A 25,341-nucleotide genomic window follows, 5' to 3' on the forward strand; every position below is an offset into this window, starting at 1 on the left:
GTAGGTCCTTGACCCTGATCCAGCTCCCTCAGAGCCAGGTCCCAGAGTGACAGGATGTCTGACAGTCCTGTTTTTTTCTTTTTTTCTCTAGAGGCTGATATCCTGTCACTAAGTCACCCTTCATTTTCACATGGAGAATCCTTGACACCGATCCAGCTCCCTCAGAGCCAGCTCTCAGAATGACGTTTGATACTGTTGCTTATTTTTTTGTTCCTTTTCTTTCTTCCCCCGCACCCATATTGTGTGTGTGCAGGTGTGAGACACAGTGACAATCCTATTTTTTTTAGGAATAAGTGTTAACAAACTGGCTGTGCAGATCAGCCAGTTCAGGAATCAGGTCTCCCCAAAAAACACAGAAACCAGCAGCAGTAGTACACACTGGCTGTGTGGCCAGCCAGCTCAGAGTCAGTCCCCTGACACAAATGGAGGATCCTTCACACTGATTCAGCTCCCTCAGAGCCAGCTCTCTCAGTCAACAGGATGTCTGACACTCCTGTTTATTTTTTTTCTCTTTTATTTTACCCCCCCCCCACACTACCGCCTAACTGCCTATTTTTTCCCCCGCACCCATGTTGTGTGTGTGCAGGTGTGAGACACAAGGTGCACGAATCTTTATTCAGTTTCCACCATCAGGAAGAAAAGAAACACCCAAGTGGCTAGTGACAAGCAGTAAGTGAGGACTGCATTTGCTGGAGATCAGAGCTGAAAATGTGTTGCTGGAAAAGCTCAGCAGGTCAGGCAGCATCCAAGGAACAGGAGATTCGACGTTTCGGGCATAAGCCCTTTCCTGAAGAAGGGTTTATGCCCGAAACATTGAATCTCCTGTTCCTTGGATGCTGCCTGACCTGCTGCGCTTTTCCAGCAACACATTTTCAGCAGTGACAAGCAGTGCCCTTCACATCAAAGGGCAATGCTGTGTGATCAAACAGTGAAGGGGAGGGTAGGGGTTAAATCAAAATAGAATTGGATGGGGAAATAATACACTCCACTCCCTGCAGTGCCCACCTCTCCCTGAACAGCTCCAGGGTGTTGGTGGACACTGCATGCTCTCTCTTCAGAGACACTAACATAACACAGTTCGTTTTTTTTCTTTTCTTTATTTTCTTTATTTACAAGGTGCACAAATTCTTTATTCAGTTTCCACCACGAGGAAGAAAGGAAACACCCAAGTGGCCAGTGACAAGCAGTGCCCTTCACATCAAAGGGCAATGCTCATAGTCCAGTTTTTATCTGTCAGTCAGGCCTTTCTGAATGGACCAAATTAACAGCCCCTATCAGGGATCTCATATTCTATGAGGCCTACAGGTTGACTTTGTTACAATCGCTTTACATGTTTACTTAAAATTTAATTGTACTTATTTAATCTTCCATACTAAAGGTCTATTTGGTGATGGAATATTTTCTGAAGAGTTTCATCCAAACCCTTATGATATCTGGAAAAATTCCAACCAAGCTAAAAAAAAATGTATTTTAGGCTACTGAGAGGAAGGCAACACCCTTATTTGGCTTTCTTTCTTTGATTGGCTATTAGTTGGACTCTGTGGGCCTCAAATTACATGTCCTAGAATCAAGCTACCTCTGGCTGAAGTTGAGTAAAATTAGTTGAGTGATACACCTGATCCTAATAGCTCCAAGTTTGGAGTTAAAATTGTACAAAAACACCACAAGCTAAGGTCTAATATAAGGTTAGCCTAGCCTTCTTGCTCTTGTACACGTATCCCTAATTAATGAAACCTAGGGATTGAACCTATCAGATATCATGGACTCCATTTATGCATCTCGCTGCTGCAGAAAAGCTGCCAATATCATCAATGACCCATCCCACTTTGGCAATGCTCTCCTACAACCTCTTCCATCAGACAGAAGATATGGAAGCTTGAATATATGCACCAACATGTTCATGAAACAGCTTCTTCCCTGCCATTATTAGACTGATGAATGGATTCTCTAACTTCAAATAATGCTGATCTTGCTAATGTTATCTTGTCTAGTGCACATCTTGTGTGGTGTAACCTGTATGCCTTACACAGTCCAAGTTTTTTTTTCCACCATATGATCTGTATGTCCTTGCTTATTATGACCAGCCTGTACAGCTCGCAAAAAAAAGCTTTTCACTGCACTTGGGTACACATGACCATAAATCAAATCAAATCAATCAATCCTTTAAAGGACTACTGGATGCCACTGAAAAAACTGTTTAAAAAAGACCAGATGCACTGAGGCCAGAAGCTGCCAAATTGGTGCAGTCCATATCCCCATTCTGCCACTCTGATTGCATTGTCTCCTTTGCCGTTCTAGGGCCTCATTTCTGGCAGTTGCATGGAGGAGCATTGATGCATCTTACCTCCTTCCAACTAATTGCTGAGCCATCTGTGTGTGCTTGCAATTTGTCCTGACTGGGAAAAATAAAGTCTGTCCTTTACTGTAGCCATTTGGTGGCCATCAATCTAATCTGCGTGTTAGTTAAAGTGTCCTATGACTAGATGCACTACATTTATTTGGCCAGGCAAATGTAAGCTCTCCTAGTAATTGTTGGTGGGAATACTTTTTGCTGCTCATTTTATTACTGACTTCAATAGGTCTGGAATGCTTTAAAATGGAGTGGAAAATCCATTGTACATTAAAATGCCTTGATATATTATTGGTGCAATATTTTTCAATATTTTTTATTGAATTGAAAACAATGTGATTACCTTCAAAAGGTTAAAGCTGTTGTGCACCTATTTGAGACCTTAAAAAGTGAAAATAATGAAAGAACAAAGCATTCATTGAATAAAATTAAATATTGAATGAAATATGCGGTTGAAGAGGAACAATTATTGTTTTACTTTGCCTTTTTTACTTAAATATTGAAACTGTAACAGGGACATGGAACATCTAAAACTAACTACTGCACTTGACATTGTAAATGGCAAATGCATTTAGTAACTTGTTTAATAACATTACGACCATAAAAAGGACAATATGAAGCCAGGGATATGTAAAACTGAAACTTAATGCTTTACTTTATATCTTTGATAAAATATAACTAAAGAAATCCCAGGTAATGTTCTGTAGACCATGGATTCAAATTCCGCCATGGCAGATGGAAGAGTTTGAATTCAATAAAAGTCTGGAATTAAGAGTCTATTGATGACCATGAAAACATTGCCGATGGTCAGGAAAAGAATCCATCTAGTTCATTCATGTTCTTTAGGGAAGGACACTGCCATCCTCACCTGGTCAGAACTAAATGTGACTCCAGACCCACAGCAACTGGGGAGGCAATGGTCTAGTGGTATTATTGCTGGATTGTTAATCTGGAGACCCAGGAAATGCTCTGGGGACCCAAGTTTGAATCCCATTATCACAAATGGTGGAATTTGAATGTAATAAATATCTGGAATAAAGAGTCTAATGATGACCATGAAGCCATTGCCAATTGCCCGAAAAACCCATTAGTGAACCAAATGTCCTTCAGATCCACAGCAATATGTTTGACACTTAACTGCCCTCTGGGCAGTCAGGGATGGGCAATAAATGCTGGCCTAGCCATTGATGTCCTCATTCCATGAACAAATAACAAACATCATGTAAAGAAGCTGCCACTGAAACAAAATACTGCCACACTCAACACTTTTAGGGTACAAAGCAAGTCATAATAGCATTTATTTCCTCCTTTCTTTGCAGAAAGAAGTGACACACCACAATCTGTAAATGTATCTGAAGAACTATATAATAATTTTATCTTATTCAAAAATGAAATACTATAAGAATACCAGGCAAATGTAGTAAATTTTAAAGTGTCTTTGTTAAGAATATGCTAACTTGATGTACAGGATAATTCACAATCCTAAGAGAGTGATTTTTAGATGGCAACTTGTCAGCTCCGTATTCTACAACACACATTGTTCTGTCCTGTAAAAAGGATCTGATGTCCTTACATCCATGGTAAAATATAGTAAATGCACCCAGTCAGAGATTATGGCATTTGAAAGGGATTCCTAAAGGGTCGCCTCTTTTTCTAAAGTTTCCTTATCTTTTTATCTGTATTGTTACTCTATCTTTTTTATTCTCTGCTTTACATCATGTTATGTCATGTACATTGCATTTCATGTTACATTAATAGTAGGTCTGCACAACTGTTATACCCTACCTGAAGAATTTGGAACAAATCCTTCTTGCCTGGAAAAGAACAATATTAATGCAGAATTAGTCTGTTTATTTGCCACACCTGCTCACAACTGGGAACCATTTCCAGAGCTTGGGTAACCATTAGCAACTGCTTCATTAACACTAATGTACTTATAGCATTTGATGTCCACAATGGATAGAGAATATGTTCATCAAGTAACATGGAGTGAAATATTATCATGGTAGCTTTTTTCATATTTTATATATATATATTCTATATATTACATTTTTTAAATGGTAAACTTATTATGGAGGTGAATCGTAAATTATTGCTACCTGGAAGAAAATGCAAAAATTATTCCTTTTCCAAACCTGTTACTCTTCATCCTGCTTGCACTTTGCAATGACTTTTGAATCAACTGCTGAACATGTATTAATTTATTTACTTACAGTGATGCCAATCTGCATGTTTGGATTAATAGGAAAATTAGTCTCTGGATGTAAATGGTAGCCAAGCCTTTTTTTTTTGCAAAGGTTATTATGCTTTTCTCTGCTATTGAACGCAATTACCATTATGTGCTTTCCCAAAAGGAAAGGTTGATTTTACTTTCTCTCCCTCCATCTCATTCACTTTTTCAGGCGGATGTTTCCAGTTTTGAAAATAAGTGTATCTGGATTGGATCCAAATGCCATGTATTCATTCCTACTGGACTTTGTTGCTGCTGACAGTCATCGTTGGAAATACGTGAATGGTGAATGGATTCCAGCTGGCAAACCAGAACCCCTGACACAGAGTTGTGTTTACATCCACCCTGACTCCCCTAACTTTGGGGCACACTGGATGAAAGCTCCAATCTCTTTCAGTAAAGTCAAGTTAACAAATAAAGTCAACACTGGTGGACAGGTACAGCTTTCTCCTCCCATCTCATTTGCAGTAACAAACAGGGCAATTGTGAAATATCAAGTGTGCATTAACGTAATTATACCAATCCTCTCAGCCTACTCTACTCATATAGACCATTGTTTGAAAGGAAACCAAACGTAAACAAGAATAAACAGGTCTAATTGGCACTTTCTGAGTTTAATGGACAGCGTGTTTTAGTCAGAAAAAGAGGTTTTGCTTGATGCAGTCCAGCAAGCATTAAGAGATATCCAAATGAGTACAATTTCATGTAAAAACGTTTGTAATGAGTTCAGTCATTTATGTTTTCCTTGGCACAGATTTTATTAAAATTGACATTGAACAAAAGTAAATGTTTTATGCAAAATTACATAATTAGAGTTGTTTTGTAATTATGAAATTAACTGCATTTTTTACAGGCAGAAAAAGGATGACAAATCGTAGTAACTCATTATGCAACATATTTATTGGAGGACAAATCTGTATCACTTCAGTTCTGGAACAATGTTACAGAGCTGTCTCTTTCTTTTAAAATAATTGACAACCAAGATGTAGCACTTGTATTCTAGTTAAGGGTGATGTAATATGTTTAGTATTTCAAAATATCATGAGTAATATCTTCTCTCTTTTATGCTTTCTCTATTTTACTTGCACACGTAGATCTGTTAGGAATGTCTTTATTAATTGTTTTTGTTTTGCACTTAAGATTGAGTTGTCAGCAGTCGAGAATGGAACACCTTTTGATTTTCCCCCCTACTGTCACTAGTCTAAAATGGTCAGGTACAAAGCAAACTTTTGAACAAAATTATTGAAGATCATCAGGATATAGAATGGCATTTTGCAGGGCAAGATAAGCTCCATTTTTGGGTGATGTAGCTCACCAAGGCAAGAGTTACTGGCTGCCCATATTTAGTGGTTTCCTTGTAATTATTTTCCAATGCAGGACTCGACAGTCCATTCAAAAAACTGTTCTCCAAATGCCCAAACCACTGGTTTTAACTAAAATCTTTCAATGGTAAATAGAGGATTTAATGTTTTCCCCATATATTTTTCCTGCAGCTGCTGATTTATAACAGTGTAAATATCTGTCAATTGCTCAGGTTTCTTTTAGGTTTTTTGATGAAAGTGGATCTGTCCCGTTATAACTTTTCCTTGCCTTCAACCCTGCCACTAACCTGACCTAACTGTCCACCAAACTTGACTGGCACAATGTTTCTGGCTGTTAACTTCAGTGTACTCATTTGCTTTTTGTTTAATTTTATCTAAATGGTTAAATAACACTAAAATAGGTGGTTTGGTGGATAGTGAAGAAGGTTATCTCTGAGTATAATGGGACCTTGATCAGATGGGCCAATGGTTTGAGGTGTGGTAGATAGAGTTTTATTTACTTAAATGTGAGACTATTTTATTAAGGCAATCCAGGGCAGGATTTATTCAGGTTAGTGAAACTTGAACGGGCTCAGAAAAGATTTACAAGGATGTTGCCAGGGTTGGAGGATTTGAGCTATAGGGAGAGGCTGAATAGGCTGGGGCTGTTTTCCCTGGAGCATCTGAGGCTGAGGGGTGACCTTTATAGAGGTTTATAAAATCATGACAGGGCATGAATTGGATAAATAGACAAAGTCTCTTCGCTGGGTTGGGGGAATCCAGAACTAGAGGGCATAGGTTTAAGGTGAGAGGGGAAAAATATAAGAGACCTCCTAAGAGGCAACTTTTTCATGCAGAGGATAGTACATGTATGGAGTGAGCTGCTGGAGGAAGTGGTGGAGGCTGGTACAGTTGCAATATTTTAAAGGCATCTGGATGGGTATATGAATAGGAAGGGTTTGGAAGGATATGGGCCGGGTGCTGGAAAGCGGGACTAGATTGGGTTAGGATATCTGGTCAGCATGGACGGGTTGGACGGAAGGATCTGTTTCTGTGCTGTACATCTCAATGACTCCAAGTTTGAAGTCAGTGGGAGAACATTCAGAAGGCAGTGATCATTGTATCATAAGGTTCTGCATGCTGTTGGAGAATGACAGGCAATAATTTGAGTAAGCAAAATCAGCTAGTGGTGAGCTAACTTTAATGGGGCAAGAAGAGAGCTGAGCACATTTGATTGGAAGAAGAGTCAGAAAGTTCAGGTAGAGTCAAGGTATATTCTTTCAAATGGAAAAGGTGCAACAACTAAATCAAGAGTTCCCTGGATTAAAAAAGGAATAAGAATTAATATTAGGGAGAAAGTGTGTGCATATGACAGGTGTAAGGCAAAAAGTACAACTGATGATCAATTGGAAAACCAAATGTTTAGAGGGAGGTGGAAAAGAAAATTGGAGAAGCAAAGAGAAACTTTAAAAAAAGTCTATTGGCATATACACAATAAGAGAATAGAAAGAGGAACAGGGTGATGAGAGACCAAAAAGGCAAGTTACACACAGAGGCAGGGGCATGGCTGAGGTGTTAAATGAATCCTTTAATCTGTGTTTATTAAAGAAGAGGATACTGCTCATGCCATGGTGACAGAGGAGAAAACTCTATCACTAGAAGTGTTCAAAGTTAATAATGAAGAAGTGTTGGTTATATTATTGGCACTTAAAGTTAACAAGACCAGTTGAAACGTATCTAAATATTTTGAAGAAATATGGGGGTAGAAATTGTGGGGCATTGACTATAATCTTTCAATCTTCCCTAGACTTGGGGGAGGCACCAGAAGATTGGAGAATTGCAAATATTATGGCCTTGATCAAGAAAGGTTGTAAGGACAATCCCAGCAATAAGACTAGTCAGTTTAACATCGGTGGTGGGGAAATTACTGGAACAGCTATTCAGGATAGAACTAGTGACCATTTGATTAGAAAGAATCAGCATGGATTTTGAATGGGGCAATTGTATTTAGCTCCCTTACTGGAGCTTTTTGAAAAGGAACCAGAAAAAGTCAATGAGGCTAGCACTATTGATGTGGTATATCTGGATCTCCAGTAGACGTTTGATACAGTGCCACACAACAGACCTGTGAGGATAGTTATAGTTCATAGTGTAAAAAGGACTGCAGCAACACGGATACAAAATTAACTGAGTGATAGGAAAGAGAGAATTTATTTGGGTTGGAGAAAGGTTTGGAGGGAGTTCTCCAGGCATCAATATTGCTTTTTCTGATATATATATATTAATGATTTGGATCTTGGTATACAGGGGACAATTTCAAAGTTTGCAGATGACATGAAACTTGGAAGAATTATAGACCGTAAGGGGGATTGTGTGGAACTTCAAAACAAAACAAACCTTTTCACAGTGAATAGTTAAAGTATGGAATGCAATGCCTGGAAATATACTATGACGTGGGGTTGCCGGTGTTGGACTGGGGTGGACAACGTCAGAAGTCAGACAACACTATGTTATAGTCCAACATATTCATTTGAAGTTAAAAATCACACATCACAATATGCTGCTCCTTCATTAATAGCTGTCCACATCATCAGCAGTGCTCCAAAAGCTAAAGCTTCCAAATAAACCTGTTGGACTATAACCTGGTGTTGTGTGATTTTTAACTTTGTGAAAGTGAGGACTGCGGATGGTGGAGATTGGAATCAAGATTAGAGTGATGCTGGAAAAGCACATCAGGTTATGCAGCATCCAAGGGTCAGGAAAATCCTGCTCTTTGGAAGCTGCCTGACCTGCTTTGCTTTTCCAGCATCACTCTAATCTTGATTTTTAACTTTGTCCACCTCTGTCCAACACTGGCACCTCCACGTCATGTTTATTTGGAAATCACAAGCTTTTCGGAAATATGCTGGAGGTAGATTCAATTGAAACCTTCAAGAGGACGTTTGATAATCATTTGGAGAGTCATGGTGTGCTGGGATATAAAGAAAAGGCAGGAGATTGGTCCTAGGTGACAGAAGTGGTGCAGGCACAATGTGCCCTGAAGTGGTGCAGGCCAAATAGCCTCCCTTCTGTTCCCTAACAATTCTGTGATCCTGAGTAGCAGCATTAGTGCAATTGTGTATTAATGTAGTTGATCCACAATTTACTTACAAAATTATGGTTTACTGAGAAATGTTTTGCCATGTTTTTACAGGTAATTCTAAATTCTCTGCATAAGTACAAGCCTCAAATTCATATAGTGCGTGTAGGTGGTCCTCGCAGGATGGTTTCAAATCACTCTTTTCCAGAGACCCAGTTCATTGCAGTGACTGCATATCAAAATGAAGAGGTCAGTACAGACATCATGACAAATATTGGCTTACATTTATCTTCTCATAATTATGTTGGTATACTTCATACCTTAAATATGATTGTTAGGTGTTTTTACATGAGGTATTGAAGATACTTCTATTCATTCATTACTGATCATTTAACGTTTAGGAAAAGAATGCTGAGTAAGCACTTACACTTATTTTTATTCCCTATTGCAGTGAATCTAGATCACAAAAAGTATGTGGATGAATTGTCAGTTTAAGGCTCTCGATTGGAGCTTGCCAGTGATAACATTGAGCCTAATGCTTGTTCTCTCACATCCTGGTTCTTAAGAGATAATACATCTTCACAGCAGTGTCTGTGCTAGCTAATATTTCCTTCTTCTTCATTGAATTGCTTTCCACCTGATCGACAGGAAACTCAGATGTTCTCTTTATTCCGAATGTTACTGCTGTAACTGCATAGACCCAGATTTTCCAATGGTCAGATAATAGTTTCTGAATTGTAAATAGGAATTGCACATGAGGATACTGTGGACTTCCCATTGTAGTAGACTCGAAACGATTTGCCCAGGAAATTGGAGATTATGCTATGCAATTTCCTTTCACTGGGAACTTTGTGAAAGTTTGCTTTTTAACTGCAGAATTTGGAAGAGTAAGGAAACGTAGACTTATCTAGTCTAACTTCTGCATAACTATTAAATTTATGTCCCAACTTGTCTTATTGCTTGAACTACACTCCCCTCAAATCCTAAAACTCCGCAAAATTTGACTTGACTCTATGCTGAAATCTGACACCCAATCTGCATCCACACTCAGAATCCAAAATCCCTTCCTGCCCCTGCTGGTGGACCCTACCACCAACCACAGCACACCTGAGACCTGACAACTTTCCCACAGACTTGGGAGCCACCTACCCTTATTCCTTCCAGTTGTGATATCTCCCAGACACCCTAAGGAATCCTACACACTTCACCACATACTTCATCCTTTTGTTACCTTGCACCCTGTTGTTTACCCATCTGGCACCCTACCCATTGACATGCTACACCTTACCAACTTGCACCCTATCTTCTGTCTACTTGGTGCCATACTCAACAGGCACCCCTCTCCCTTCCTCACTTACCTGGTACTCTAACCATATACATATCTTATGCATTTAATATTTCACAAAAGTTATTAAAAGTCTGTCTGCGACATTGGAAATTTAAATTTCAGAATACCACCACCTGATTCTGTGAATAAAGAGGTGTGCTTTGCTCTCCCATGTTGGTTCTACTACATGAAGGACCTGTTGAAATGGAGGGCCCATGGTGTTCGAGGTGAGCTACTGGTATTGATTGAGGATCGGCTGTCTGACAGAAGGCAGAGAGTTGGGATAAAAGGTTCTGATTTGGAATGGCAGCCGGTGTCCCGCAGGGTTCAGTGTTGGGGCCGCAGCTGTTCACGTTATATATTAATGATCTGGATGAAGGGACTGGGGGCATTCTAGTGAAGTTTGCCGATGATACGAAGTTAGGTGGATAGGCAGGTAGTACTGAGGATGTGGGGAGGCTGCAGAAGGATCTAGACAGTTTGGGAGAGTGGTCCGGGAAATGGCTGATGGAATTCAATTTGAGCAAATGTGAGGTCTTGCACTTTGGAAAAAAGAATACAAGCATGGACTACTTTCTAAACGGTGAGAAAATTCGTAAAGCCAAAGTACAAAGGGATCTGGGAGTGCTAGTTGAGGATTCTCTGAAGGTAAACATGCAGGTTGAATCCGTGATTAAGAAAGCAAATGCAATGTTGTCATTTATCTCAAGAGGGTTGGAATATAAAAGCACCGTTGTGCTACTGAGACTTTATAAAGCTCTGGTTAGGCCCCATTTGGAGTACTGTGTCCAGTTTTGGTCCCCACACTTCAGGAAGGACATACTGGCACTGGAGCGTGTCCAACAGAGATTCACACGGATGATCCCTGGAATGGTAGGTCTAACATACGAGGAACGGCTGAGAATCCTGGGATTGTATTCATTGGAGTTTAGAAGCTTAAGGGGAGATCTAATAGAAACTTACAAGATAATACATGGCTTGGAAAGGGTGGACGCTAGGAAATTGTTTCCATTAGGCGGGGAGACTAGAACCCGTGGACACAGCCTTAGAATTAGAGGGGGTAAATTCAGAACAGAAATGCGGAGACATTTCTTCAGCCAGAGAGTGGTGGGCCTGTGGAATTAATTGCCGCAGAGTGCAGTGGAGGCCGGGACGCTAAATGTCTTCAAGGCAGAAATTGATGAATTCTTGATGTCACAAGGAATTAAGGGCTACGGGGCGGATGCGGAGTTGAAATGCCCATCAGCCATGATTGAATGGCGGAGTGGACTCGATGGGCCGAATGGCCTTACTTCCACTCTAATGGTCTTATGGAAATACAACTCCTCATTTTTGGAGGATCTCCAGTTGGAATCCCCTGGTAAAAATGCTAAGCTCTTTTGTTGCGAAAAGAAATAATCTTTGAGATTACTACTCCTCAGAAAATGCAACTGTATGTTTTGAGGTTCATTTTTTTTTGCCTTGATTTTTTGACTTGGGATTGAGGTATGAATATTAGCAATCAGTGCAGAAGTGAGGCTGCTATGTTTGCAATGATGTTGTTGAAGGATGTGAAAAAGACATGTGGACAGCTAAGAAAAAGAGCTAAGCACTGAAATAGATAATAATAGCATAAGGGAGAAAATTATAAAGTCTAAATGTGTCCAACTGTATTTTTCTAGTTCAAGAAAGGAGACACCACCATGTCCTTTAGATGAGGTGGGCTAAGTTGATTAAATGACAATGGGAAACATTTAGGGGATAGTGATCTTCATTTCATTACATTAAAGGTGAAGTTGTAAAATGACATGGGTTGTTCCAGAGCAAGAAAATGAACTGTTGGAGAGATCACTTCAATGGTGCAAAAATGGAGCAAAGCCTAATAGACTTGGGCTAAAGGCTGGTGGGAAAATCAGTCACAGAACAATGATTATCTTCAAAGAGGAAATGGTTTGGGTGCAGTCAGGGTATATCTCTCTGAAGGGAAAGTTAGCACAAACAAATCCAGAGTTCCCTGGATGACAAAGGAGATAGAAATTAAGTTAAAGAAGAAAAAGTGGGTTATGACAGATGAAAACCAAGCTGATTAAAAAAGTATCAGAAAAAGCAGGTACAAAAATCAAAGAGATTCTGAGAAAAACACTGGCAACTAGTATAAGGGGAAATCTAAAGTCTTCCATGAGCACATCAATAAGAAAAGGAGGGATTCATCTGATTCAAGAAGAAAGAAGGGATTTACATTTGGAGGCAGGTGGCATGGCTGAAATAGTAAAATGAATACTTTGCATCTGTCTTTACCTTACAAGACAGATGCTGTCCAGACTATGGTGACAGGAAGAAGCTAAGTCACCAAAACGATACAAGAAAAGTCAACAAAAATAAAGAAGTGCAAACTCTGGAAATCTGAAACAAAAACAGAAATTGCTAGAGAAACTCAGCAGGTCTGGCAGCATCTGTGGAGAGAAAGCAGAGTTAATGTTTCAGGTCCAGTGACTCTTCCTCAGCACTTCAGATTGGCAATTACAGACCAGTCTTTGATTAGATTATTCAGTGTGGAAACAGGCCCTTTGGCCCAACAAGTCCACACCGACCCGCCAAAGCGCAACCCACCCATACCCCTACATTTACCCCTTCACCTAACACTACGGGCAATTTAGCAAGGCCAATCCACCTAACCTGCACATCTTTGGACTGTGGGAGGAAACCGAAACACCCGGAGGAAACCCACGCAGACACGGGGAGAATGTGTAAACTCCACACAGTCAGTCGCCTGAGGTGGGAATTGAACCCGTGTCTCTGGGGCTGTGAGACAACAGTGTTAACTACTGTGCCACTGTGCCGCCCACCTGTGCCACCGTGCCACCATTGCCACCCAGTCAATTTATCTTTGGTGAGCAGGAAACCTCAAGAAACCACTTTGGGATAGAATTAAGTCACATGGAAAATGTTGATTTAGAAATGTCAGCATAGATTTATTGAGGTAAAATTGAGTCTGATTTGCTGGAATATTTTTGAAGACCAAAGAGAAAGGGTTGATTGGGTCAAATATGTTGATGCTGTGTACAGGGAGTGCCAGAAGATGTTTGAAGATGTGTGAGAAAAAATATTGGTCATGGGATAAAACAAACAGTAGAAACATAGATACAAAACTGACTGAGTGATAGGAAACAGAATAATGATTAATGATTAATGATTTCTTTTTGGGCCAGGTGAACTTGATAGTGGAGTTTCTGAGATGCTGGTATTGGGACCTTTGATTGGCCTGATATATATCCATGATCTAGACATTGATGCGCAGGTGACAATATCAAAGTTTGTGGCTAAGGCATAACTTGATAGCAATGTATGTTGTGAGGATGATTAGTAGAACTCCAAAAATATATGAGTTGGTGGAAAGGTGAATATTTGACAAATGATGCAGAGTGTGGAGAATGTGAGGTGATTTACTTTGGTACAAGAACGTGGAGAGACATTATGAAATAAAAGGTATTACTTTCAAGGATGTTGAGGAGCAAAGCAGCTTGTTGCATATGTATGTTAGAACAAATGGAGAGAGCAGATAATAAAGCATGCATCGTTCTTGACTTCATTAACAGAGGCATAGAGTACAGGAGCAGTGAGATTATGATAAACTTACAAAAGATACTGGTTAGGCCACATTTGGAGTACTGTATACAGACATAGGTGCCACACAATGGGGAAAGATGTAATTGGACTGAAAAGAGTGCTGAAGAAGTTTGTGGATGGTTAAGGGGTTGAGATGTATTGGTTATAAGGAAAGACTTGAGAAGCTAGGACAGTTTTCCTTGGTAAGGAGAAATTTGATAGAAGTTTTCAAAATCATGAACAGTCCAGACAGAGTATATAGGGAGATACAGTTCGCATTCATAAATGGATCAAGGATCAAAGGGAAGAGTTTTAAAGTGATTTGCAACAAAGTGAGAAAAACATTCTCAGACAATGAGTAGCTAGAGTTTGGGATGCACCAGCTGGAAGTCTGGTGAGGGTGGGTTCGAGTGAGGTGTTCAAGAGGTCATTAGATAATTATTAAAATAGAAACAATGCAGGACTCTGGGTAAAATGCAGAAGATTAGCACTAGGTTTAAGATATTAACTTAGTCAGTGCAGACATGCTGGGATTGAATAGCTTCCTTCTGCCCCGTAACAATCCTGTGAATTTAAATATTTGTGTTGATGCAACACTGTCATATGTGGCCAACTGTACCCATTTAGAATCTTTCTTTGACAGTCATACTGAAAGCTCATTTGAACACTTGGTAGATTTTCTCGAGACTTTCTAGTCTTAAGACCTGCGGAAGAGAGCTTAATTGCAGAGTGAAGCTGTAGCCAGAAGGAACAATAAACAGATGAAGGGCTTTTGCCTGAAACGTCGATTTTCCTGCTCCTCAGATGCTGCCTGACCTGCTGTGCTTTTCCAGCACCACACTAACCTTGACTGTAATCTGCAGTACCCACTTCTGCCTAATAAACAGCATGTCAAGGGAACGGAGTAAACTTTGTCTGCTTCACAATTCCATCAATAATTCAATGAATTGAAGAGGGATTAGGAGGAAGAGTGCTTGTGTGAATGAGCTGCTGGAAGGTGACAGTTTATGAATATCCTGTAGACCAGAAGGCAGAGGACTGTATACAAATGAAAATCTTCTCCCTTTACAAATGTTCAAAGGTATATTGGTTGTAAGAGGAAAAAAAGTAGCCTCTGCCTTAGTGTTAGTTGCCTTAAGATTTACATTGAGACTTTTTTGTATAATTCACTATCTACATTTTTTGGGTTTTATGTGTTTTGTCTTAAGGTTACAGCTCTGAAGATCAAGAACAATCCTTTTGCAAAAGCATTCCTGGATGCCAAAGAAAGGTTTGTCAACAGTAAGCAGTAAAATCATGCAATGACACTTTTTATGGATTGGTTGTTACTTTGTGTGTCTCTTGTCTTTTTAATGATACGTTTACAATAATTTTAAAATATATTTTGCTGTGTATTGCGCAAAGTAAAAATAATATGTGGGAAGCCACTATTATACTAAATATATTTGCATCTCCTTAACTGACAGGCAATATAACAAAATACCAGGCTGTAACAATATACAAAGATTGCAGTTTTGGTTTACTGGTAACGTGCCAATAGATTGTAGAATATTACAGAATTGTTAAGCCCCACAACTGGCAACACTGTAATCCTGATTTAAAGAAAAAATTAAACTGTAAAAATCCAATTGGAGCAAGTAAAAAGGCATTCACTGGTATTCGAAGAGGTACCATGGTAAGTGATTTTTTAATTCATCTATGGGATGTGAATGTCACTGGATGGCCAGCATTTGCTGCCAAAAGCAATTTGGGTTTGAAAGTGGTGGTGTGCCATTTTATTGAGATGTACGTACCTTTGCATATATTGCTATTCCCTTTTGACAAGACATAGTGCCAGTACAACTACCTGTGAGTGTACAGTCAGGGATATGACCTGCCAAGTTAGCACACATTGCTGGTTCCTTTTCTCAGCAATTCTTTATTCCTCAGAAATTAAGTTGCCATTTGGGACCAGTATTACATGTACAGAGTTCTTGAGAGTTTAATCACAAAAGGTGCATCTTGCACAATTGCTTTGTAAAGTTGTGAGAAATGCTTAGGACTGAAGACAAGTCTCCCTTCAATTGTGCAACTTCCTAACACCATTAAATCTATTTGTTTGTACAGCTCAGTGCCTAAAATCATTGAGAGAACCAGAACCACAGCTGACCAGGAATAATAAAGCAGTTCTTGGACTTGAAGGGATATTACAAGTATAGACATGATTACATAACTGGGGAGGTCATTTTTAACCATCCTGCTGCAATCCAGCATGTAGCCTCCCTTTGCTATTATCATTTGATCTTCAGAGTCCATTTCAATATCTCAACAATAGGATATTCATTTCATAATCAGTTGTTTCAAACATTAAGAACATTTGACCTTGCTTACTTTAAAGCTGCTGTCCACAAAAAATATTGAAAAATGTGTTCCCTTTTCTTCCTGCAGATTCTTCTCAAGATGAGAGCCTAAAGAATTGATGGTTTAATGCATGTTGGGTCAAGCATTGCATCTGACTGCATTCTTTATTTTCAAAAGACAGTTGATAATCTGAGTGATACACAGATTATACAGCCTGGGTTACCTCACAACAAGTTTGTTTTGAAGGGGAAGCATTCTATCAGGCAGATGGCCCTACATGGTACAAAATTAATTTGGGAAAAATGAGAGGACAGGCTTCGGTTGTATGCTCATCATGGCCTATTACTTGTTGCTGGAGCACACCAAACCTCCCTGTAAATAACCTTTTGTTTCTGTTTCTTGTTCATTCTCTATTCATTGCTAATGTGTTGTTTTGCTCTCTGAATGAAAAGTACTTGAAAACGAGAGAAAGAAGCCGAGGAAGCACAGGCAGGTCCAGTTGCAGTGTATTCGAGCAATTCATTCTCCTTCCCTAGATGAACACAAACTTATTGTTATGCAGCAGAGGGCTCTTTTGAAAGTTCACAAACTGCACCGTTTTATACCTACGCAATGCGAGTAGAAAAGAATTGACTTCGAGCCTGATATTCTTCAGCATAGAGTCAGCACATTTCCCTCAGCAAACAATCAATAGACATTCATCTCACACAGGGCATAAACAGTTCATTCAGTAACTCAAGCCTGTTCTGCCACTCAGTGAGTTTGTAACTGATCTATAGCCTTACTCCATCCATAATCTTTAATATTCTTTGCCATGTAAGGTATCTATATCTGTGAACTTAGAGTCATAGAGATGTACAGCATGGATACAGACCCTTCGGTCCAGCCTGTCCATGCCAACCAGATGTCCCAACCCAATCTAGTCTCACCTGCCAGTACACAGCCCACAACCCTCCAAATCCTTCCTATTCATATACTCATCCAAATGCCTTTGAAATATTGCAATTGTACCAGCCTCTACCACTTCCTCTGGCAGCTCATTCCATACATGTACCACCCTCCGTGTAAAAAAGTTGCCTCTTAGGTCTCTTTTATATTTTTCCCCTCTGACCCTAAACCTATGCCCTCTAGTTCTGGACTCCCCAACCCCAGGGAAAAGACTTTGTCTATTTATCCTATCCATGCCCCTCTTAATTTTGTAACCCTCTATAAGGTCACCCCTCAGCCTCCGACGCTCCAGGGAAAACAGCCCTAGCCTGTTCAACCTCTCCCTATAGCTCAAATCCTCCATCCCTGGCAACAATCTTCTAAATCTTTTCTGACCCCTTTCAAGTTTCACAACATCTTTCTGTTAGGAAGGAGACCAGAACTTCAACTGTTAATTGAACCAACATCTATAATTTTCAGAACGTTTCACATTTCTACATGGAGTAAAAAGTGAGGTCTGCAGATGCTGGAGATCAGAGCTGAAAATGTGTTGCTGGTTAAAGCACAGCAGGTTAGGCAGCATCCAAGGAACAGGAAATTCGACGTTTCAGGCCAGAGCCCTTCATCAGGAATGAGGAGAGGGTGCCAGGCAGGCTTTAACCAGCAACACATTTTCATTTCTACATGGAGACAATTTTTCAAGATTCTCTCTTAATTCAATGGTCTATTTCAAAATTAAAGGCCATGTCCCGTATCCTACAGTCACCTACCAATGGAAAATGTCTCTTCATCAACCTACACCCCTTTTTTGAAAGCCTAAAAAAAGTTCAATCCACTCATCTTTTTTACCTTCTGTATTCCTGTGAATACAAAACTACTTCATTTCCTCTGTTCTCATAATTCAATGCTTGGAGACCAAAGAATTCCATGGCTCTCACACTGATGCCATGCTCAAATCTCAGTTTTTGAGGCAGACTGAAATAAGCTTGTAGCATAGAATTTAAACTGAATGGTCATCTTTGCAACCACTGACTGTGGATTGGATGATTTACCGTTCAGTTTGTTGTATATGACACTATTCATAGGCTCCTTTTCAAGGAAAACAAGCTCATCCCGATTCACTGTCCCTCTTTGAGCTGTGGGTAGATACAGCAGGATTGGTACATATTCCAGTTAGCTGAATACCAGCAGACTTGATGTTTTAGGTCCAGTGACCTTTCATCAGAACTCCTGAAACTCTAAAACTACTGGAGTTCTGCTGAAGGGTGACTGAACCTGAAGCATAAACAGAAATTTCTGGAAAAACTCTGCAGGTCTGGCAGCATCTGTGGAGAGAAACCAGATTAATGTTTCAGGTCCAGTGACCCTTCTTCAGAACTGATGATAGTTAGGAAAAAGATGGTTTTTATGCAAAAGATACAGTGGGGGAAGTGGTAAGGAGTAAACAATAGGTGGACATAGAGCCCAAAAAGACAGAAGAACACTTTGACAGACAAAGGAATGGATAGCGGTCAGCATGGGAGGATGAATAGCTAATATTGGGGACTATTAGTGGCTAACAATGAGCTGTGTGTAATAGCAGACCATGTGATAACAAGGCCTGGTGTGTAGGGATTGGGGTAAGGACATGGGAGAATGAATGACTGAACCTGCTCTTTCTTTCCACAGATGCTGTTGGACCTGCTGAGTTTCTCCAGCAATTTCTGTTTTTATTGTAGATTTCTCGCATCTGCAGTTCTTGGTTTTACTTGAACAATTTCTTTTATAGTCTTACTGAATTAACAATGCAACAGAGGTACATCTTGTGCAACAGCAGTGTACTACACAATACATAATGGCATTATACTTCTTTTGGAAATAGATAGAATGTAGAACATTACAGCTTAGTATAGGCGCTTCGGCCCTCAATGTTGCGCCAACCTATGAAACCAATCTGAAGCCCATCTAACCTACACGATTCCATTCTCATCCATATGTCTGTCCAATGAACGTTTAAGTGCCCTTAAAGTTGTCAGGTTTAATACTGTTGCAGGCAGGGAATTCCATGCTCTTACTACTGAGTGCAGTAACTACCTCTGACATCTGCCTCATATCTATCACACCTCAATTTAAAGCTATGTCCCCTTATCCTAGCCATCACCATCCAAGGAAAAAGGCTCTCACTGTCCACCCTATCTAACCATCTGATTATTTTATATGTTTCAATGAAGGCACCTCTCAATCTTCTCTCTAACGAAAACAGCCTCAAGTCTCTCAGCCTTTCCTCATAAGACCTTCCCTCCATACCAGGCAACATCCTAGTAAATCTCCTCTGAACCCTTTCCGAAGCTTCCACATCCTTCCGATAATGCAGTGACCAGAACTGTTTGCAAGGCTCCAAGTGCGGTCGTACCAGAGGTTTGTGCAGCTGCAGCATGATCTCATGGCTCCGAAACTCAATCAGTCTATCAATAAAAGCTAACACACTGTTTGTCTTCTTAACAATCCTATCAACCTGTGTTGGCAACTTTCAGGAATCTATGTACATGGATCCTATCTGCCATGATCTCTCTGTTCATCTATACTATCACAAATCTTCCCATTATGCCAGTACTCTTTATTCCTGTTGCTCCTCCTAAAGTGAATCACCTTACACTTTTCTACATTAAACTCCATTTGTCACCTCTCAGCCCAGCTCTGCAGCTTATCTATGTTCCTCTGTAACCTGCAACATCCTTCAGTACCTGATTGTCATCCACAAATTTATGAACACATCCTTCTACACCTTCGTCCAGGTCTTTTATAAAAATGACAAACAGCAGTGGCCCCAAAACAGATCCTTGTGGTACACCACTAGTAACTGAACTCCAGGATGAATACTTTCCATCAATCACCACCCTCTGTCTTCTTTTAGCTCACCAATTTCTGATATAAACCACTGATTCACCCTCAATTCCATGCCTCCATATTTTGTGCAATAACTTACCATGGGGAACCTTAACAATCACTTTACTAAAATCCATATACACCACTTCAATCGCTTTAACTTCGTCCATCTGTTTGGTCATCTCATAGAACTCAGTAAGGTTTGTAAGGCATGACCTACTCTTCACAAAACTGTGTTGACTATTCCTTTTTAGATGATTATAAATCATATCTCTTATAACCTTTTCCAACACTTTACCCACTACCGAAGTAAGGCTCACAGGTCTATAATTACCAGGGTTTTCTTTACTCCCCTTTTTAAACAAGGCGACAACATTTGCTATTCTCCAGTCTTCTGGCACTATTCCTGTAGACCATGATGACATAAAGACCAAAGCCAAACGTTCTGCAATCTCCTCCCTGGATTCCCATAGGATAAATCCCATCTGGCCCAGGGGACTTATCTATTTTTACACTTTCCAGGATTGCTAACACCTCCCCCTTCTGAACTCAATCCCATCTAGTCTAGTAGCCTATATCTCCGTATTCTCCTCGACAACATTGTCTTTTTCCAGTGTGAATACTGATGAAAAATATTCATTTAGCCCTTCATTTATCTCCTCAGACTCCGCACAACTTCCCACTACTATCCTTGATTGGCCCTAATCTTACTCTAGCCATTCTTTTCTTCCTGATAAACCTATGGAATGCTTTAGGGATTTCCTTGATCCTATCTGCCAACGAATTCTCATGTCCCCTCTTGGTTCTTCTTAGATCTCTCTTTAGGTCTGTCCTGGCTAAATTATAACTCACAAGTCCCCTAACTGTGCCTTCATCTCTCATCCTAATATATGCTGCCTTCTTCCTCTTGACAAGAGATTCAACTTCCTTAGTAAACAACGGCTCCCTTGTTCGACAACATATTTTCTGCCTGACAGGTACATACTTATCAAGGACACGCAGTAGCTGTTCCTTGAATAAGATCTACATTTCAATTGTGCCCATCCTGTGCAGTTTCCTTCCCCATTCTATGCATCCTGAATCTTGTCTAATCACATCATAATTTCCTTTCTCCCAGCTATAACTTTTGCCCTGCAGTATATACGTATCCCTGTCCATCGCTAAAGTAAACATAACTGAATTGTGGTCACTATTGCCAAAGGGCTCACCTACCTTGAAATCTAACACCTAGCCAGGTTCGTTACCCAGTACCAAATCCAATGTGGCTTTGCCCCTTGTTGGCCTGTCTATATAATGTGTCAGGAAACCCTCCTACATACATTGGACAAAAGCTGACCCATCTCAAGTACTCGAATTATTGTATTTCCAGTCAATATTTGGAAAGTTAAAGACCCCCATAACAACTAAGGCACGGTGGCACAGTGGTTAGCACTGCTGCCTCAATGCGCCAGAGACCCGGGTTCAATTCCTCCCTTGGGCAACTGTCTGTGTGGAGTTTGTACATTCTCCTCATGCCTGCGTGGGTTTCCTCCGGGTGCTCCAGTTTCCTCCCACAGTCCAAAAATGTGCAGGTTTGGTGAATTGGCCATGCTAAATTGCCCATAGTGTTAGGTGCAGGGGTAAATGTAGGGGTCTGGGTGAGTTGCACTTCAGTGGGTCGGTGTGGACATGTTGGGCTGAAGGACCTGTTTCCACACTGTAAGTATTCTAATCTACTCTGTCACTCTCGCTCCTATCCAGAATCATCTTTGCTATCATTTCCTCTAAATTTCTGAAACTATTCGGAAGCCTATAGAAAACTCCCAACAGGGTAACCTCTCCTTTCCTGTTTCTAACCTCAGCCCATACTACCTCAGTGGATGAGTCCTCAAAGTCCTTTCTGCCACCTGTAATACTACCCCTGACTAACAATGCCCCCCACCTCCCCCTTTTTACCATCTTCTCTGTTCTTACTGAAACATATAAATCCTGGAACCTGCAACAACCATTCCTGCCCCTGCTGTATCCATGTTTCTGAAATGGCCACAACATCGAAGTCCCAACTACAACCCATGCTGCAAGTTCACCCACCTTATTCCGGATGCTCCTGGTGGTGAAGTAGACACACATCAAACCAATTTCCTGCTTGCCGGTGCACTCTTGCAACATTGAAACCTTATTTTTGACCTCACCACTCTCAACCTCCTGGACACTGCAACTACAATTTAGGTCTCATTCCCCTGCTGAATTAGTTTAAACCGTCCTGAAGAGTATTAGCAAACATTCCCCACTCCCAGGATATTGGAACTCCTCTGGTTCAGGAGTAGACCATTCTGTTTTTAGAGGTCTCACCGAACCTTGGATGAGCTCCCAATTATCCAGGTATCTCAAAGCCTCCCTGCTGCACCATCCCAGTAGCCACATGTTCAACTCCTCTCTCACCCTGTTCCTTGTTTCGCTAGCACATGGCATGGGAAACGAATTAGATCTAATAACTGTTTGTTATAGCTCTAAGCTTCCACCCTAGCTCCCTGAATTTCTGCCTTAAAACACTATCTTTTTCCTACCTATGTTGTTGGTACCTATGTGGACCATGATTTGGGGCTGCTCCCATCCCCTCAAGGATCCCAAAAACACGATTAGAAACATCACGAACCCTGACACCTGGGAGGCAACACACCAACTGTGAGTCTCTCTCGTTCCCACCGAACTGCCTATCTGTCCCCCTAACTATGGAGTCCCCAGTGACTAATAGTCTGCTCCTTTTCCCCATCCCTTTGGAGCAACAGGGACAGATTCTGTGCCAGAGATGTGTACCCCATGGCTTACCCCTGGTAAGTCATCCCCACCCAACAGTATCCAAAACAGTCTACTTTTTGTTGAGGGGAACGACCACAGGGGATCCTTGCACTGCCTGCCGGTTCCCTTTCCGTCCCCTAACTGTAACCCATCTGCCCTTTTCTTGTACCTGAGGTGTGACTACCTCCCTGTAACTCCTCTCAATAACCCTCTCCACCTCCTGAATGATCTGAAGTTCATCCAGCTCTAGCTTCAGTTCCCTAATGCAGTTTTTGAGAAGCTGGAGTTAGGTGTATCTACCGCAGATAGAGGTGATGCTTACCTCCCACATTCTGCAGGAGGAACATTCAACTGCCACTATTCTAAATTCCAATGTCCAAATACTGTTTTGGGTAACACAACCACCCAAACATACTCAGCAGTCCTGTGTCCACTCCTACTCCCATGTGTGCTCCCCCAATTCATGAGGTAAGTGTTAAAATTAGTGATTAACCTTCCTGTCGGTCCCCGAGTCGACATTCCTGCTCCTCCTGCTGCTGAAACAAAAAAAAATTGATTTCTGCCATTACGTGTATGTTTTGTAATACTGGTGTACTAAGCTAAGGTACAAGTTGTTCTGTTCACAAAATACCACATCACGTGCATTGCTTAGTGCAGAGTCATCCATTCAGATACCTTGTTAGTTAATGAGGTTAATGAGGGGACGGTGGGTGAAACACTCAAAGTGAAAAGAGAATGGCTAAGGTGTCAGCATCAATCAGGAAGCAGCTGCTGGTGGGATCAGCTCCACGCGTACAGTTTAGTAATTGATACAACACAGGACCTCTCTTTGCGAGGAAATTACTGAATAGGTAAAAGGCCAAAATTTGAAAAGGCATAGACCACTCTGCTCTTCTGCAACACCTGATATTTCCATGGCAATGATAATAAAGCCACTTGGGGCATATGGAATTCTCACGGCCATCTGCAGACGAAGGTCCAAGATTGAGAGCTCAAGTCATACTTTTTACTGGATGCTGCGAATGGGATCATGAGGATATTGAACTCTAGATTTGTACTTGATTTTGCACATCAACCTCCTGCATGGTGCTCCAGAGGCTGATCCCGAAGTAGACCGTAGGCATCCTAAAGAAACCTCCCATAGTGGGAGTACAAACAGAAGAAAGCTGATTAGCTTATTTTTTGGAAGAGGAACTGCATATCTGTTGATTTCATTCAGCCTCTCCAAGGATTCGTGAGGCAGTGGAGAATGTGGATACTCTCTTTGGCTTCCTATACAGTCCTTCAGGGTCAAGGATAACTAGCTTCCATTCTAGCTTGGTGGATTCTGAGATGGATGCTAGGTTCAATGCATGATCTGCAGACTCTGTCATTAATGTTGCAGGTGCTTTCAGATATCCAAGTCTCTGAATCATATAGGAGTGTAGGGCTTGTCATCTGTTTGGAATAGCACCAATTCCTGCATCTTGAGCGACAAAGCCATTTTTATTCTGTAAAATCTCAGAAGTAGCTTTCTCAGTCATGATTATGCATCATACAAGTTAGTTTCAATGTATGAAAATCATAAAATGCAATCAGAAAGCAGTGTGGTGTTTTTCATGAGTTTGCATTCAGAATAAAGTAAAGAATTACATTTTTTTCAAAACATTCATTACCTTCTTTTGAGAAGGGGTGGAAAAATGGGTAAGCATCCTCAGAGGAGGGATGAAGGATTTTTATTTGGATTCAGCAAAAGCTGACTGCACTTTTCTACCTGTTAAAATGCATACCTAAGCCAGGTGTGACTTTGCCTGGGAGGGGTTGGCAGGAGATATTGCAGGTCATAATGGATTGCATGAAGAGTGAGTATGGAGGTGGCCAGTTAAAAGTCTCATTCTGCATCAGTGGTGCTGGAAGAGCACAGCAGTTCAGTCAGCATCCAACGAGCAGCGGAATCGACGTTTCGGGCAAAAGCCCTTCACCAGGAATATTCCGAAACATCGATTTCTCTGCTGGTTGGATGCTGCCTGAACTGCTGTGCTCTTCCAGCAGCACTGATCCAGAATCTGGTTTCCAGCATCTGCAGTCATTGTTTTTACCTAGTTAAAAGTCTCACCTCAGTCCTCTAATGCAGTATCCCAGCTCCCAACATTATCTATTGGTCCCTTCAACTTCACCTCTCACTCTTTGTTACTATTGCCCCCTTGGTTGCATTGTCCCCTCAGATCATCCCATACTACCTCCATGCCCCTCACCCACTTCTATGCCACCCCATGCTCTATTAGAATATCAAGCCACCTTCAGATACTCCCATGTATCCAGCATTGTTTTTCACCAGAGCACACTACATTGAGTTATGGCAATAGCAATGGGTATTATTTAAAAGTCATGGTGAAAGAATTCATCTGTAACAATCTAGTACAACATCTCCAACACCATCACACTGATCATGAGGTTCCCTCCAGGGCTGTGTGCTCAGCCCATTCTGTTCACCCTGCTGATACATGACTGTGCACCGATGCACAGATTGAATCACATCATCAAGTTCGATGATGATATGACTGTTAGTGGGTCTCATCA

General features: G+C 40.9%; 1 protein-coding gene across 1 annotated transcript in view; it reads left to right on the forward strand.

The window, feature by feature from the left end:
* The window catches only part of LOC132820615 (T-box transcription factor T-like), a 95,778-nt gene that overhangs the window by 43,033 nt on the left and 27,404 nt on the right, over positions 1 to 25,341 (forward strand). The window contains exons 3-5 of the mRNA XM_060832819.1: positions 4,753 to 5,017; positions 9,075 to 9,209; positions 15,081 to 15,142. Coding sequence (XP_060688802.1) covers positions 4,753 to 5,017; positions 9,075 to 9,209; positions 15,081 to 15,142 — 462 coding nt within the window. The remainder of the gene's footprint in view (positions 1 to 4,752; positions 5,018 to 9,074; positions 9,210 to 15,080; positions 15,143 to 25,341) is intronic.

This window comes from Hemiscyllium ocellatum, chromosome 12 (genome assembly GCF_020745735.1).
Source record: "Hemiscyllium ocellatum isolate sHemOce1 chromosome 12, sHemOce1.pat.X.cur, whole genome shotgun sequence".
NCBI lineage: Eukaryota > Metazoa > Chordata > Chondrichthyes > Orectolobiformes > Hemiscylliidae > Hemiscyllium > Hemiscyllium ocellatum.